Source organism: Pecten maximus, chromosome 9, assembly GCF_902652985.1.
Source record: "Pecten maximus chromosome 9, xPecMax1.1, whole genome shotgun sequence".
NCBI classification, from domain to species: Eukaryota; Metazoa; Mollusca; class Bivalvia; order Pectinida; family Pectinidae; genus Pecten; species Pecten maximus.
This window is the reverse complement of record NC_047023.1, coordinates 14939565-14956773: the sequence shown is the minus strand read 5'-3', so window position 1 is coordinate 14956773 and position 17209 is coordinate 14939565. Positions and strand designations below refer to the sequence as shown.

The 17209-nt window shown below is 36.0% G+C and overlaps 1 protein-coding gene across 1 annotated transcript; it reads left to right on the top strand.

Annotated features, from left to right (window-relative positions):
* The first annotated feature begins 524 nt into the window (after window positions 1–524).
* LOC117334935 (DNA-directed RNA polymerase III subunit RPC3-like) lies at window positions 525–15518 on the top strand. Its single transcript, XM_033894793.1, has 15 exons — window positions 525–711; window positions 2391–2652; window positions 2998–3181; window positions 3820–3909; window positions 5138–5242; window positions 5402–5494; window positions 6982–7062; window positions 8979–9030; window positions 9466–9526; window positions 10426–10492; window positions 10809–10892; window positions 12092–12193; window positions 12328–12377; window positions 13731–13868; window positions 15379–15518. The coding sequence occupies exons 3-15, from the start codon at window positions 3104–3106 to the stop codon at window positions 15488–15490; spliced, it is 1113 nt and encodes a 370-aa protein (XP_033750684.1). The 5' UTR covers window positions 525–711; window positions 2391–2652; window positions 2998–3103; the 3' UTR covers window positions 15491–15518.
* Window positions 15519–17209: the final 1691 nt, after the last annotated feature.

Below are 17209 nucleotides of genomic sequence, written 5' to 3'. Positions count from 1 at the left end.
TTATTCAATATATAGATAATAATCATAGACTCCAGTGTTAGACTAGTTGTACGGCGTTGATCGATCATTTCTATGTAAATTGTACTTTTCCGTACTATATGTCCTCTTACAAAATATGACTTTTTTCTGGTTAGTAGAATGAAATCAAAATGCTAAGTTAAATTACACAGTGAACCTATAGTGATAACAAACATTAACGGACAATATCCAAGATGGCCCATGTTTGCCATTTTGTGTTTTTTTTTGGATTAATTCCAAAATTAAAACTGAATGTGCATAAATACTGTTATTATATCATTCAGTAGCATAGGCCATTTTTTAAGAAATGACATGCAAATATCAACTGGCATATTCATTTTTTTTAATCAGTCTGAATATTGATTGGGCACAATTAATTGGAGTCGAAGGAGAACATACATGTGAAGTTTCAGAAATATCTATCCAGTCAAAAAATAATTCCTAGTAATTCTCTTTCATGTCCGTCAAGCTCCTTGGTGACGTCGGGTTTAAATAAAGCGTCTGTGTGACATTGTCTGTGAAGATATTGCAGGCTTTCGAGCGAAAATGTCACAAGACAGAAATGCACTGTGCTGTTTAATTTTACGGGAACATTTTGGGGAATTAGTCTCGAAGGTTGCTAAAGTTTTACTCAAGAAAGGGCCATGTATACTTAGATATATATTAGCGGAATCTGGACTTGAATTGAAACAGGTAAAAAGCTTATTTTTCTCTCTGACGACACCTAATTCAACGGATTTAGAGTCGCATAATCAAAAAGCCATTTTATAGATCCCAAGGCCGTTTTGAAACTACCTCATTGTCATTTTTGCGTGTCTCATATTCGTTTTGTTTTTTTCTTCACATAAATAGATTAACAATAGTGGCAATGTGTAATTAATTAAACACGAAATAAACATTTCGACCATGTCACCTATTTTGACGGATGACGGATTTTGTCCTTTCTTAATATGACTCGCACAACTAAATATTTTTTATATATTAATATTTTTTATATATTATTACTAGTGACTCCATCCCTTCATTCGCTCGTTTGAAGTTCAAGTGATGTAAAATCTATATCAAATTAAGGTTTGAAGATTTTTCTATCGGATAAATGTTATATTGTAGGTTATTGCATATATAAGAGCACACGGTACTCAAAAGACAGTAGCCCTGACATTTGCAGTGCATTGGGGAATTCCTGCCTTTTCCACCTCGAATCCTACGTCATTCTATTTTCATTAGGAGTGTATATTTTTGATTTTCCAATTCTCAAGACCCTAATTATATATAATCTTTATTCTCGTATAAAGAAAGTACTCATTTCATATGTTGTTTACTCTGGAAAACAGTACTAAGAAACACATTTTCCTCAGGGTTCAGGTAAAACACCAGTTGATTGGCTGATTAAGTTGTGTGAGTCCTTAATCAAGTATAGGTCAAAATTATCATGTATATAATTTAATTTCAACATTGCCCTGTCATAGGCTAAATTTAACTCCCTTTTTGAGTTTATGTGTTTGTCTCCTGGGTGTATTACCAGATACAAATGTGATTTGGGCATTAACATGATCATTTGAGGCATTAAAACACTGCCTGATCAATTATATATATATAATTACCAATTATTTCATTTTGTTAGAATTTTTCTTGTTCCGAGTTCAACTTTATTTTGTATTTAAGTTGTAAGCACTGTAACATTCGCATATGCTCCAGGCATCATGAATACTCCTGATAATACGTATACTGTATATACCCTGTCAGATCGATGGTATTAATGAATTTATTTAAACTACTGTCCAGTATTATATAAATGGTTCTAAATGATTTAAGTGATTTTCATATAATTAAATAATTAAGATTTATCATTATACAGTTTGATATATACATATATCACTATAACATTTTAAAGTATTTACTTACTGAGGCTGAGTATACTGTTACATACACATCTTGTATAGATGTGTTGTATATGTGAGGAGAGGACTTATGGTAAACCTTCAGTCAGTTTTAATAGGCAGATATAAGTTCACACATATTATTTTTCAATAAAAACAATAATTTAGGTATATACTGTATAGGCTTGCCTAGCGCCTGTTGTCCAATCCATTTGTTTTGTAAATAATAGAATTGATTGAAACGAAACAATAACTTGTATACATATGGGGCTACATTTGCTGCATGCATCATAATAACTAATATGCAATAAAGGGCTTGCTAGTCCATTTTATCGACATTTGTTTATAGGTCTGGCCTAGAGTTAATAAACACCAGACCAAAATAGGTCATATAATGATGAAGAGTCAATAGATCTAGAACATCAGAATAATTCAGATTAGAGGCCAGCATTAACAATAACTGTGTAGACTAATGACTTTCTTAATTTACAGGTAAAGAAACTCCTCTGTCTTCTAATACAACACAACATTGTCACATTTCACTTAAACAAGAAAGGATTGACAGAGTACACTATAGATTGTGATGTTATTCAATGGCGTATTCGCTTCCCTCGCTACATTTACTGTGCAAAGACTCTGTATGGAGATGCAGCAGAACTTCTGGTGGAGGACCTTCTAAATAAGGGGCAGTGTCTGATGAGTGAGACCATCATTACTATTACAGACAAACTCAACGAAGCCCTAGATGCCTCAGGTAAGTTAATAGGCTTGATAATGTGGTCCATGAAGGTAAAGGTGTTTACGTATGTATATTAATGAAGAAGATGCCTTGACTATTAGCAAACAACGATTATTTGCTTGTATAAAAGGATTCATTTGTATAAAATTCGGAAAGATAAAAGAGTCCCTGATAAAATATTGGGATATGTGTTTACCGTGCATATAATTACGATTCAGTTGTAATTAATTGTGAAATGAATGAAATAAGAAAAGATCTGATGGAGATTTAGAGAAAAGAAGTAGTTAATCTACATCTATCATAATAGTTCTAATTCTTCGAGACATGACCTGTTATATGCATTTCAAATTTTCTACACAGGACATCCCTAAGATAAAAGCTGGGCTTGTGAAGGAGAAATTTGAAAATTTAGCAAAAACACATTTCATTCAGCGCTGTCCGAATTGTATAGACAAAGAAGACACAGATGTTGTGGCTGCTGCTGCTGCTGGACAAGCACCTGATGAGGAGGAGCTCTATATCATTCCAAATATGGATATTGATGGTAACTTACCTAAAGAATCATTTTAAGAGCATGTGTAATATTGAAGAAATTATTTCAGAACAAATCTGTTTAGTCATATATAGCAACCCAAAGGATTTCTGATATATACAAAGAACTAAATAAATGTAAAACATCAATTATAAGTCATTACCGGTATATACTGAAAGGAAATCTATACTAAACATAGGACACAAGGGATCACAGTACGAGTGTAATAACATTGAAAAGTAGGACAGGTAGAATGTATGGTGTTAGAAGGGAAGTAACCCTTGTTGAAAGAAAAAAATAAGTTGAAACACTAACTGTGTCACTGTTGGAATTAATTATTCCTTCACATTGAGTCGTGGAGTGGGATATAGCATATAGGTGTCATCTGTCAATCCATGTGTGTCGATTAGTCCATTTGTAAATTAGAGATGTCAGCAGGATTAAGATAAAGTCATACCAGGGAGGTCAAAGATAGACACATATGCCACACAGAATCCAGAATTCCCTCACGAGATAGTGAAACCTATCGGTTTATAGGGTCAGTGGTCTAAGTCTTTTTGGATAATAAATTGATTCAATGTCAAATTGTGTTGCAAAGGTCTGGTCCACTATTATGCATTGTGCTCATCTTACAATATCTCATGTTAAAGGAGAAGTCAGCAGAAAGAGGAAAGCGATCCACAGAAGGGGAGGGAACTCCAGCCAAAAGGAGCAGGACAGAGTCACAGGAGGATACAGAGGTGAATTAATAGTTTTATTGCCATGTATGTGCCAGTATATATATTATACTTTCATTGTTTATAACATATTCACATGGTTATATTATAAAGACCAGAATGCATATGGCTTTAACGACTGTTCTAACTTTTCCGTCATCCACAATGTTGGATTTTATATATCATGCAGATGATAAGTTTCGCTTTCTGCCCAACATATCTAAGATCTACATTGTACTTGATAACCACTGTAAAAGTGAAGAGTAAAAGGTTACCTTACTAGTTCAGACTCGTGAGAATTTAACATTGTACTTGCAGCAAAGAGTTCGCTTACATAGTGAAGTGTAAATAGTTCTGAGTCTTGAGCACAAGCAGGATATGATTTAATACTCCTTCCTGTTACATCACATGAGTAAATCAACAATGTTATCATTGTTTCATTGATTATTACATCCCTGCCTGTGCATGGTGTCTTGAATTTGACAAATAATTTGTGCAATTTCTTATTTGTTTTAATAATTAGCCGGTTACGAGAAACCGAGAGCTAATGCTGTCACCCCGGCGTCCGCGTCGGCATTTTTGTCGGCGTCCCACCCAGAAAGTTTTCGGGATCAGTTATTGGAAAGCTTCTAAGTCCAAAAGTATAAACCTCACACCCTTCTAATATGGTTTATACATTCATTAGAGGTCTAGGAGTAATGTTATGGCAAAATCATGCAGAAAAAATTTGGGATTTTTTTTCGCATTTTACCATTTTGTGAACTTAACTTTTTTAGCACAAAAATCCACTTTAAAGTTTTTCGGGATCAGTTTTTGAAAAGCTTCTAAGTCCAAAAGTATACACCTCACACCCTTCTAATATGGTTTATACATTCATTAGAAGTCTAGAAGTAATGTTATGGCAAAATCATGCAGAAAAAAATTTGTGATTTTTTAGCATTTTACCATTTAGTTGACTTATTTTTTTGGCACAAAAAAACCCTCTTTAAAGATTTTTGGGGCAAGTTTTGGAAAGCTTGTAAGCCCACACCCTTCTTATTTGGTTTATACATCTATAAGAGGTCTAGGAGCGATATTATGTGACGTACAATTTCAAAATGACATGCTTATATACATGCATAAAAAATGAATGCATAGTGTACATGTGATTGCTGCCGCCGGTGAGCTCTCGCAATCATTGATTGCACTTGTTTTTTATGCTGCCGTGATTTTCTCTAGCCTGATAATTACATGTAATCATAATTTTGTTTAGCTCCCAAAAGATGATGGTATTTACTGGAAAGTGAATTTTGACCGGTTCCACCAACATTTCCGAGACCAGGTCTTGGTAGCTTCTGCTGCTAGCAAAATAGACAAGGTATGTCATGAGGATTCATAATAATTAATTATTACATATTCTTTCTTTGGGATTGACTGTACGTAATGCAATGCATCTTTGACTTTAAAATAAATAATTGATATATTCATGTGTCAAAAATAACACTTTTTACAAGTGTTTAAATCATGTTTTTAACAGAAAGCAGGGGAAGTGCTGCGGACATTTCTGAGACTGAGTGAGACAAAATTTTCATCAGGTGCTACCACCTCATGTGCAATAAGTGTGAATGAGGTAAGTTTTTGTGTTTTGTGAATGAGGTAAGTGTTGGTGGTTTGTGAATGAGGTAATTATTTGTTTTGTGAGTGAGATACATTAGTGTTTGTGGGAATTAGGTACATTATAGTGTTGCTATTGTTACTTTGCAATACAGTGCAACTTCCCAAAATCGATAATTCTCAAAACTGAGTACCTCTTAATACCAATCGATATGTTGATGTACACATTTGATCCTTCTTTATTATAGTAATACAAAACTTCCCAATATTGATCCTGTCCAAAATAGTTAAAATATACCCAAAATAACTTCTCTAAACTAGCCTTACCTATGTGAACATGACAGGTGCCCACCAAACCAACCGTGAAATCAACACCTGTGGTGATTTTAATCATAACCTTTGTCTTTGGGCATGCAAACACCTATAACCAGAGGAGCATTATGATTAAATTGCATAGTAATTATATATATAATCAAAGCAGTCAAGATGAAACCAAATCACCATGCATCATCAAATCAGTACATACTGTTTACCATAAGAAAACAAGAAGAGCTATACAATCTGAGTTTTGCCTCTAATTTGCATGAGACCCCCAAGAGCTATTCTTGCAGTGGACAAGTTTGCATACAATAAGGAAACTGATAGTAGATCAAGCTTCAAAATACAATACCAATATCCCGAATAAGGTTGAATAGAAACTGGTTAATGTTTAAAATTATTATTTATTTTTTTGTAAAATTGTTATAGTTTGCAGTGAAATGTCCCTTATCATGCCCCATAATATAAGCACTGAGATGCAGCCACGGGCCGAATAAAGGTCAGTGCTGATAAAATGATAAGGTTATGGCATACGTTTGCACTCAATGTCAGAACTTATTCAATTAGTCTATTTTTTTTTATAAATCCTGCATACTTTGAATTCAATAACTTCTTATCCCCCGATTCTGACCAGTCTAAATGAATCACTTCTCCAAATATCCATGCACCATACACGATTGGTTTAGAGAAGTTGCACTGTATTTACGTTAACCCGTACTTGTGTTAACTTGATGACTATGTTTTCACTTAGTCCAGGTAAAGCATTTCAATGTGATAGCACTATAGAAATATGCAATCAAACGACATGTTGAATGTTTCCCTTAAAGCAAACTGCACCTGGTCTATGGCTACATGATCTGCTGACTTTGAATTAGTGTTTTGTAGTGAATACACAAACAACTGACTTTGTCATGAGACAATTGACAAGTTAACAAGAATGATATCAGTGCTAAAGATGTGATGAGAGTCTTGGCAAGCATGTTTTAAATTCCTAGTGATGTTATGAAAACAAAAAATGGTTTCTTTTTCAATTTAGCTAGACTAAAGAAAGAATTTCTTGCTAGAATGACAGAGCCTTGATAAAAAATTATACTTAATCATAAAATAATCTTGTGTTAGATAGAAAGGTTGCTAGGATAAGACACGGTTGCTTTTGTGTCTCACTTTTGCATTTTCCACTGACAGGTGTTCCGTGCCTTGCCCAAGGAGCTGTTCCTAACTAGACATGTGTTGGAGATGTACATGACAATGTTGTGTGATGATATGGTAATATATTCCTCAGATTTTAGACAACCATCTTCTGGCAGTGGTCCATAGACGTGTCTCAACCCAGCTTTCTGGCAGTGGCCTATATAACTAACACTGTTGCACCATCCATCTTTTCTCAACCCATTGTTTGGATGATGGCCCATTGAACTAACTCTATCCAGTTTGCTGACAATGGCCCTTAAATCTAATACTACCCACAGCTTTCTGACAGTGGTCCATAGATCTAATACCACCCACAGCTTTCTGACAGTAGCCCAAAGATCTAATACCACCCACAGCTTTCTGACAGTGGTCCATAGATCTAATACCACCCACAGCTTTCTGACAGTGGTCCATAGATCTAATACCACCCACAGCTTTCTGACAGTAGCCCAAAGATCTAATACCACCCACAGCTTTCTGACAGTGGTCCATAGATCTAATACCACCCACAGCTTTCTGACAGTGATCCATAGATCTAATACCACCCACAGCTTTCTGACAGTGGCCCAAAGATCTAATACTACCCACAGCTTTCTGACAGTGGTCCATAGATCTAATACCACCCACAGCTTTCTGACAGTGGTCCATAGATCTAATACCACCCACAGCTTTCTGACAGTAGCCCAAATATCTAATACCACCAACAGCTTTCTGACCGTGGTCCATAGATCTAATACCACCCACAGCTTTCTGACAGTGGTCCATAGATCTAATACCACCCACAGCTTTCTGACAGTGGCCCATAGATCTAATACCACCCACAGCTTTCTGACAGTGGCCCATAGATCTAATACCACCAACAGCTTTCTGACAGTGGCCCATAGATCTAATACCACCAACAGCTTTCTGACAGTGGTCCATAGATCTAATACCACCCACAGCTTTCTGACAGTGGTCCATAGATCTAATACCACCCACAGCTTTCTGACAGTGGCCCAAAGATCTAATACCACCCACAGGTTTCTGACAGTGGTCCATAGATCTAATACCACCCACAGGTTTCTGACAGTGGTCCATAGATCTAATACCACCCACAGCTTTCTGACAGTGGTCCATAGATCTAATACCACCCACAGCTTTCTGACAGTGGTCCATAGATCTAATACCACCCACAGCGTTCTGACAGTGGTCCATAGATCTAATACCACCCACAGCTTTCTGACAGTGGTCCATAGATCTAATACCACCCTCAGCGTTCTGACAGTGGCCCAAAGATCTAATACCACCCACAGCTTTCTGACAGTGGCCGAAAGATCTAATACCACCCACAGCTTTCTGACAGTGGTCCATAGATCTAATACCACCCACAGCTTTCTGACAGTGGCCCATAGATCTAATACCACCCACAGCTTTCTGACAGTGGCCCATAGATCTAATACCACCCACAGCTTTCTGACAGTGGCCCAAAGATCTAATACCACCCACAGCTTTCTGACAGTGGCCCATAGATCTAATACCACCAACAGCTTTCTGACAGTGGCCCAAAGATCTAATACCACCCACAGCTTTCTGACAGTGGTCCATAGATCTAATACCACCCACAGCTTTCTGACAGTGGTCCATGGTTTAGTGCCTCCCAGGTTTCTGAAACTGGCCCATAAAGCTAATTTCACTAGCAGATTTCTGACTGTAGTCCATGGATCTAATACCATCCACAGATTTCTGACAGAGGCCCATAGAGCTAATATCTTTAAGAACTTTCCGACTCTGGCCCATAGATCTAATACCAACCACAGGTTTCTGAGAGGGGCCCATAGATCTAATGCCATCTATGGCTTTCTAACAGTGGTCCACAGATCTAATCCCATCCACAGCTTTCTAAAAATGATATATAATAATATTCCTCAATGAAAGGGTATTTTTGTAAAATAAGTTATATATTTTGTTGAAGGTTATTAAGAATTAAGTGTTTGGTAATACCTATATTTCAGAATGGAATGTTCACAAAGGTGGATGAGATGTCTGGTGGTTTGTATGTTGTTAGTATCCTTTTCAAAATAAAACAAAATATTACAACTGATCAATTCCCTCCTAAGATACTATAACTGAAGTACCAATATCACATTCAAGATATTAAATATGGGCTGAGATTTCCATACTCCTATTGACATAATGATACATATTCATACATTAAAAGCTTCAATTTTATGATTTTTCTTTCCAATTGAATATAAAGAAAAAGAAGAAAAAAAAGAAGAGAGAAAAAATCATTGAACAGGGTCAAGACACTCAGGTGTATAATGCATCTGCCCTTGCTTTCATGTTTCTCATAGTGTGTAATTTACTGTTAATCCCTTGACTTCTGATATTCTACAAAGGTTTGCAAGAGATGTCGAAGGCCCACTCAGAGCCTGTAGTACAGGTATATGTTTCTCTTAGTGTGTTAATTTACTGTTCATTAATTCCTTAACTGCTGAGATTTCTACAAAGGTTTGCAAGAGATTGCGAAGGCCCACTTAGAGTCTGTAGTACAGGAACGGTGAGTTGTGATTGTCTCCCTTTAGTGGTTGGTTTGTACTGTTCATAATCTTGACAGTATTAACACACAGCATTAAAACAAATATGATATGAGAACTGATTGAAAAGTTGTGAGCCTCATGTTGAAGGATTTAAATTTTGCCATATTGTATTATTTTTCCAACATAATCCCCTTCTGTATCTACAGATGTATACACTTTTGCCAGCAGTGTTTAAGGGCCTCAATGCCACTTGTATAGAACTCCTTTTCATGGCTGTTCAGAAAGTCATCCATTGCATATAAGGGTTTGGGTTAAGGTTAGGATTCCTGAAATAGCTGTTTCAGTTTTGGAAATAAATGAAAGTCTGATGGAGCTGAGATCAGGGGAATAAGTTAGATCCTCATGATCAATCATGTTAAAGCCATAATCGATAATGGCAGCCATGGCAATGACAGACTTGTGAACAGGAGCATTGTCCCGACTCTTTCACCCTAACCCTAACCGATTTTGTCCATTTTGCAAAAGCTGCTTGTCTTGTTTACTTTAGAGTGCTACCTCGTCGATATTGAACTAACCAAATAAGATCAGTCCTTAGGTACACAGCCCTATATAGTCAGGGAATAGTATGACTTAAAAAGAACATCCTTGAGTACCTCCTTCAACACCAGGCTCACAACATCTCAATCAGCCCTCGTACAATCTTTTTAATACTGTGGATATGATCAACTTCTATTTGTTAAGCCTAATAGTATTCCGTTTTCTTATTAGATAAAGAAATTCCATAATGTTTAGAATAAAACGAAAAACACACATGTAAAAGTAAATGTTTGCCATTGCATACATTGCATATCTTAATTTCTGTAGTGTAGTGTGATAATTCTGATAAAATATCACTTACTAATTATTCTTTTTACCTCAGATTTGGCTCCAAGTGCTTAAGGATCTTCAGAGTTTTGTTGTTGAAGCAACACTCAAAGCAAAAACAGGTAATTTTAATTTATTGTCATACAGTCTTCATTTCCATAGTTCAAAATTAAAATGTTGTCAAAACAGATGTTGTATTGTAAAGCTTGGATGAATTATTCTTCTAACTTTTCATATTCTTAAATTGATGTTCTTTATAAACATAGTGACAGTTTAAATTGCAAATTTGCCAAAATATATTTGGTGATTTTCTTGTATCCTTTTCCTTACTATAGTTTCATTAATTTTCACAGTGGTACTTATCCTTTGAAATAGAAATTTAATATGTTGAGCTGTCTGATCAAGTTAATAATTTATGAAACTAAATATGTATTACAGATTGAGGATTATGCTATGATATCTGCCAAGGAAGCTAAGGAATTGCTGTATAACATGTTTTCTGAAAATTTCATCACTCTAACAGTGAGTACTATGTAAACCTCATCACTCCAGTTATTATAAAACAACCTTAATACTGACAGTGCCAGTTAAAAAATTTCCAATTGAGTTTTTGAAAATACATGTATACAATGTATATGAAGTTTCAGTATTTAGAAATCGTTTCTGAGATACCCGCTATATATTTCGGTTATCATGTCTAAGGATGTGCCAACATTTTATACCTGGATCCTACAACTAAAAAAAGCCTGTGTAAATGTCACATTGCTTGCATCCCTACAATAAGTATTCTTCACTGAATGACCTCAGTGATCATGTGAATACTACTGCACTTATCTAAGGTAATAATAGAGAAGTAAAGATTGCCTCACAGCTATCCCAAATTCCTCTCAAAATAAAATTAGCTCACAAATAATCAGCGGCAAATAATGTTCAGATCCCAAATAGTTTATATATCTGGGGCTAAGCGTTGTCATTGAGGGGCTTGGAACTATAGTATTAACCACAGGGGGCCCGTCACTATCGTTTGACTTTGTGTTAGCTTAGGTTGTCTGTTTACTCACGATATATATGGAATAGGAATAAAAAAGCAAGACAGAATATATAAGAGCACATAATATGTTGTGTTATGCTAGGAACTCTTATGTAGTTTAAGGTCATCTGACCAGAAGGGTCAGGAGGACATTTTAGCCATCATACTCTGTTCGTCATTGTCTGTCATTAAATTTCCAAAAACCAAGCAGAGAATTAACTAATTTGTTGGCACTCCCTTAAATACAATGACCGGAACATATTGTAATCATAGTGATATCTCAGAAACGATTTCTGAATATTGCAGCTTCATATATTTGAAAAATAATCTGAATTGGAAGCTTTTTAATTTGCACTGTCAGCTTTAACTTAAATTTGCTCCCCACCATTTTCATCACTTTAGTATTAAAAGTAGTATATGAAGCCATCTTAAACTTCATCACTCTATTAAGACAAATGTTTTTGTTAACATCAAAGAAGCATTTAGAACCTTGTTAATGAACACTTCATTTAATCTAACCTGAATTTATTTTTTAATGGTTTTCCTCCAGAACTCTTATCAGATTTACCTTCTTAACATAACAGGCATTACTCGACTGTGCCATGGCCAGTTTTTCTGTGTAAGCACTTTGAATTTTTTCAAATGTAAAAATAAAGGTAATAAAATTGATGGACATGTATACATCTCACAGGAAGTGTCCAAAACTCCTGACCATGCTCCCTCCCGCACATTCTACCTCTTCAATGTTGACGTTCCCAAGGTAGCCAGGATTGTGGAGCAGAGATGTTACAAGGTATACACTGTTTATTGTTATATTACAAAAAAAGAAAAGATTTTTAACCAAAATAATTTATTACCTGAAAATTTTCCACCAATGAAGTCGCATTATTTTGATAGACAATTATTTGTATGTATTTGTTCCCCCAGGCTGTGAAGAATGCAATGGTACGACGCGAGACAGAAGTGGCTGAGAACAAGTAATACACCTTATATATATTTAACAAGAGCTGTTGGAGAACAGCATAGCTCGCCTCGCAAATGTTTGTCAATAAATAATTAAAATATATTAATTGGTATGGTTTCGCAAATTGCATTAAAAATATTTATATTGTTTACTTGATCAGATTGTGTTTTGTGAATTCATGCAATTTTCAAAACCATACCAATTTATATATATATAAATTATTTATTGACAAACATTCGGGAGACAAGCTATGCTGTTGTATGTAATTGCTTTTGGACCTATTTCTTCAATTTTTTGATGAAATATTATCCTTATGAGAGTTGTCTCCCTTGAAAAATGTGGCCCGGTATAAATTGTCTAATGTGAGCATTTTCATTGTTTTTTTTTCAGTTTCACTTTAGTACTCCAAGAAGGGATAGTGTAATGCAGAAATATTCTAAGTCCAAAAATTTGAAAAATCTGTTTTTTTCCCCCAAAAAATCTTTTAGTTTAACTCCGGCATGGGGTAGTTTAACTCCAGAGGGACTCTACTGCCAATTATCAGCACCCTAGTACAATCATAAAGTGATGTGTTAATAGCTTTCAACACTTGCACAAAAATTTAGAAAATCTGTTTTTCCCAATAAGAATCTTTCAGTTTAACTACGACAAGGGATAGATTAGCCCCCACAGGGAACCTAATACATGTACTATGTATTACTATGCCTTTCAACACTTGCAACATAAACTTAACACAAAGTCCAAGGATTTAAAGATTTAAAAAGAAAAAATCCATTTTTTTAAAGTTTTACTCCAGGAAGGGATTGTCTTACTCCATAGGGGCTCTATTGCCAAATATCAGCACCCTAGTACAAAGTGATGTATAAAAACCTTTTAACACTTGCACCAAAAACTTGACGCAAAATTTTCCAAAACATTTAAAAAATCTGGTTTTTTCCCAAAAAATATTTTAGTTTAACTGCGGCAGGGGATAGTTTAACCCCCACAGGGACCATATTACCATAAATTACTATGCCTTTCAACACTTGCACCAAAAACTTAACATTTAAAAAACCAAGCCGACGCCGGAGTGACAACATAAGCTCTCACTCTTCTTCAAAGAGACGAGCTAAAAAGACATATCTACATATATGAACTTCTGATCCTGGAATATCTCTACTGTATATCACACTGATTTATATACAGGATATTCTGTACAAATTCACACAACGGCCTGGCTTACAGAAAGCTGTGGTACCAGTTATCAATGTTTTTCTATAAATAGGAGTCATGAAACATTTCTGTATACATGTAGTTAATTTTAATGACAAGGAGTGAAATGGTACAGCAGCTGATGTGATAATACTCTGTACTGTGTATTTTATAGGAGAGTTCTAGACAAGAAGGAGAGAGTAGACGCCATTGTTGTGACACTGACTGATCCAGAACAGAAGGAGGAGATTGAGCAGACTATCAGTCCTCCGGAACAGGAGCAGATACTTAAAGTCAAGCACACAGTACGAATGTAAGTCATACAAGGTCATACAGACAGTACGAATGTAAGTCATACAAGGTCATACAGACAGTACGAATGTAAGTCATACAAGGTCATACAGACAGTAGGAATGTAAGTCATACAAGGTCATACAGACAGTACGAATGTAAGTCATACAAGGTCATACAGACAGTAGGAATGTAAGTCATACAAGGTCATACAGACAGTACGAATGTAAGTCATACAAGGTCATACAGACAGTAGGAATGTAAGTCATACAAGGTCATACAGACAGTACGAATGTAAGTCATACAAGGTCATACAGACAGTAGGAATGTAAGTCATACAAGGTCATACAGACAGTACGAATGTAAGTCATACAAGGTCATACAGACAGTACGAATGTAAGTCATACAAGGTCATACAGACAGTACGAATGTAAGTCATACAAGGTCATACAGACAGTAGGAATGTAAGTCATACAAGGTCATACAGACAGTAGGAATGTAAGTCATACAAGGTCATACAGACAATACAAATATAAGTCATAAAAGGTCATACAGACAGTACGAATGTAAGTCATGCAAGGTCATACAGACAGTAGGAATGTAAGTCATACAATGTCATACAGACAGTACTAATGCAAGTCATGCAAGGTCATACAGACAATACAAATATAAGTCATAAAAGGTCATACAGACAGTAACAATGTAAGTCATACAAGGTCATACAGACAGTACTAATGCAAGTCATACAGACAGTACGAATGTAAGTCATACAAGGTCATACAGACAGTACGAATGTAAGTCATACAAGGTCATACAGGCAGTAGGAATGTAAGTCATACAATGTCATACAGACAGTAGGAATGTAAGTCATACAAGGTCATACAGACAATACAAATATAAGTCATAAAAGGTCATACAGACAGTACGAATGTAAGTCATACAAGGTCATACAGACTGTACAAATGTAAGTCATACAAGCTCATACAGACAGTACAAATGTAAGTTAACAAGGTCATACAGAGAGTACAAATCTACAAAAAGCACAAAGAACACAAAGAATGGATGAGAGGTAGTCAAAGTCATGCTGACAGTAGTAAAATTACTAAAATACTATCCAATTATCATAAGTATGTCTGAACTCTGGTAAAGATTAAAAATATAAAACTAAATATGTTTGTGATACATCTAAAAGAGCTATATGCCTAAAGTCCCAAACATATTAAACTTTGTAAGATAAAATTAGTTATAATTAGACAGCTGCCCACGTGAGCAAGTGAAGGCCGGAGGTACATGGTTCAACACCCCTACTCATGTGGTGATTTGTGTTTCTTGGTAAGCTGAGAAAAGCTGCCCTGGTTAGGTTTTCGGGCAAGACACTTTACCCAAACTACCCTGAATGCATGGGATCTGACAAGTCTCCAGTATATTTTTCAGTGAGGTCACTAACTACTGCAAGGAGACCCTCCTCAAAATGACCCGGTCTGTTCATGGGGCGATAAACTCCTGACATGTCCCTCTATTCTGTGTTGTAGGTTAGACCAATGTGAGAGCCAGCTAGACGACACACTCTTCGTTCTCCAGTCCTATCTACAGGCATCTATACAACACAACCTGGAGAATGTAGCTGTTAAAAAGAAACGCTGACAAAAATAAATATCTTACTTATGTTATAGTCTGTTTTATGTATTTTATTTGGAATTCATACACATACAGTATAAAATATGTATGGACTACTAGTGTAAACCTACTTATTTATACCCCCGCAACGAAGTTAGGGGGGTATACTGGAATCAGGTTGTCCGTCCGTCTGTAGACACATATTGTCCAGACAACTCCTCCTAAACCGATGGGCCGATTCCAATGAAACTTCACAAACATATTAATGATCATGTGTAGATGTGCATGCCACTTTCTTTTTCTCAAAATTATGGTTGCTATGGCAACTGGTCACTATAAACAGGTTTTCCGATAAGAACCATAACTTCCTAAGTTTGTCCGGACAACTCCTCCTAAACCGAAGGGCCGATTTCAATGAAACTTCACACAAATATAGAGGACCATGTGTAGATGTGCATGCCACTTTCTTTTTCTCAAAATTATGGTTGCTATGGCAACTGGTCACTATATTACTCGGTTATCTTAGTTAGCCTCTAATTAACAGTTCCAATTCACCATTGACTCGTGCAGATTGCGGGGGTATTAGTCAGCCATCCTGGCGACAGTTCTAGTTCATGAAAGACCTGATTTCAGTTGCTGTATGTTTTTGTATGACAATTTATCACTGGTCTTATCTGTTGATAATAATAATTATTAGCTCAACTGGTCTGAAGGAACACAGTGAGCTTATGGCATACTGTGGCATCCGTCCGTCCATCAATCAATTGACTTCTTCATAACTGCTGATTGAAATTACCGAAATTTGACTGGTAGCAACGTTAGGGGTTGGGATTCGAAAATGTACAAATGGTGGGGCTGATCCCCGGGGGCCTGAGGGGCGGGGCCAAAAAGGGTCAATTTGGCTGAATTGATATAAATAACTACTTCTCTGAAACTTAGCAGTGGATATCACTCATATTTGATTGGTAGCATCCCTTTTGGGGTAGGGATTCAAAATTGTACAAATGGTGGGGCTGACCTGCAAGGGGCCTGATGGGTGGGGCCAAAAGAGGTCCATTTGTCAATATTGATATTTACTACTTCTCTGTAAGTAAGCAATGTATGTTGAGATTCCCATCCCATAACCATATATATTGTATAGCATTGCTAGGCACCAGGAGATAAACACAATCCTGTTGTAGAAATAGGCTCCAGGGGTCTTTCCCCACCCCTGGGGATTTAGTTTCATTCACATATCTTTGAAACCATTTAGATCCCACACTATAACCATATAGAGCATCGATTGGGCATAAAGAGATGAACACAATCACGATGTAAAATTGCCCCTGGAGTTGTATTCGAAAATGTTTAGATCCCCATTCCATAACCATAGCTGTGGTTTTCTATATTCTGATTCTTCACCTTCAACAACTCCCATAGCAATGGCAGAAAAGGTGCAGTTTGTCTGCCACAAGACAGACAACATTTCTATCAAAATACAGGCATTTTTTTACCTTAGTTTTGTTGAAAAAAGGGAAGATTTTAGTGGGTTTTTTTTCATTTTCCTTGGTTTTGCAGTAAGACCAGTTTGTTATTGAGTTAGGAACTTTCTGTAATTCTCAGGAAAATTTTTAGTTAAGGAATTTCGTTAAGTTGAGTTTTAGTTAAGGAATTTCTTGAGTATATGAGGAACGTTGATGAAACTGTGTAAAGAATATTTCTTCATTGTTTGTCCTATTTTGCTTTGTCGCCCAACTGATCAGTAGA

What these genes read in the sequence shown, in the direction of transcription:
- LOC117334935 (XM_033894793.1), top strand. Translation starts at nt 3,104, where the DNA reads ATGTTGTGGCTGCTGCTGCTGCTGGACAAGCACCTGATGAGGAGGAGC. An exon ending in AAAATTTCATCACTCTAACA is followed by an intron (nt 10,893 to 12,091) that starts GTGAGTACTATG and finishes TACATCTCACAG; the next exon opens with GAAGTGTCCAAAACTCCTGA. An exon ending in GTCAAGCACACAGTACGAAT is followed by an intron (nt 13,869 to 15,378) that starts GTAAGTCATACA and finishes TCTGTGTTGTAG; the next exon opens with GTTAGACCAATGTGAGAGCC.